A 561-nucleotide genomic window follows, 5' to 3' on the forward strand; every position below is an offset into this window, starting at 1 on the left:
CAGGCTGCAGGGGGGCCGAGCTCACCCAGCAAAGGAGCCACAGACGGCTGGTCCTCGCCCCGGGCCCAGGGCAGAGTGTCGGGCACATTCTCCTGGGAGCCTCGGGCGGGCGGGGACTGATGGGGCCACAGGTGGGAAGGGCAGTGGGCACAGTTCAGAGAGAATTGTCTCTTGGGCCCCAAGGGAGCTGAACTCCAATCTCCTCCTTTTGTGTTGTTGTTGTTAATCCTCACCCGAGGACATTTCCCGTTGATTTTAGGGAGAGCGGGAGAGAGAGGGAAACATCCATGTGAGAGAAACACATCGAGGGCGCAGACTCACTGGGTCCTGCGCAGCTTGGTGTTCTCCGTCTTGAGCAGGTACAGCTTCTTGGCAAAGAACACGGTCACCATGAAGAGCAGGAGCAGCACCAGGGCGGCCACGCCCACGGCCACGCACACCACCTGGAAGTCGGTGACGATGGACTCGCAGCGCGTGCCCTTGTGCCAGATGTAGTCCTGGGTGTTGCACCTGCAGCAGCAAACGGGGCGAGGCCAGGTGGTGGGCGGGCGGCCCTGCCTC

At 62.4% G+C, this 561-nt stretch overlaps 1 protein-coding gene across 1 annotated transcript in view; it reads right to left on the bottom strand.

Moving 5' to 3' along the window:
* The window catches only part of CSPG5 (chondroitin sulfate proteoglycan 5 (neuroglycan C)), a gene marked incomplete at its 5' end in the record, with an annotated part of 6,546 nt that overhangs the window by 2,701 nt on the left and 3,284 nt on the right, over window positions 1-561 (bottom strand). Inside the window, one exon of the mRNA XM_005867218.2 lies at window positions 322-510. Coding sequence (XP_005867280.1) covers window positions 322-510 — 189 coding nt within the window. The remainder of the gene's footprint in view (window positions 1-321; window positions 511-561) is intronic.

Source organism: Myotis brandtii, unplaced genomic scaffold (assembly GCF_000412655.1).
Source record: "Myotis brandtii unplaced genomic scaffold, ASM41265v1 scaffold246, whole genome shotgun sequence".
NCBI classification, from domain to species: Eukaryota; Metazoa; Chordata; class Mammalia; order Chiroptera; family Vespertilionidae; genus Myotis; species Myotis brandtii.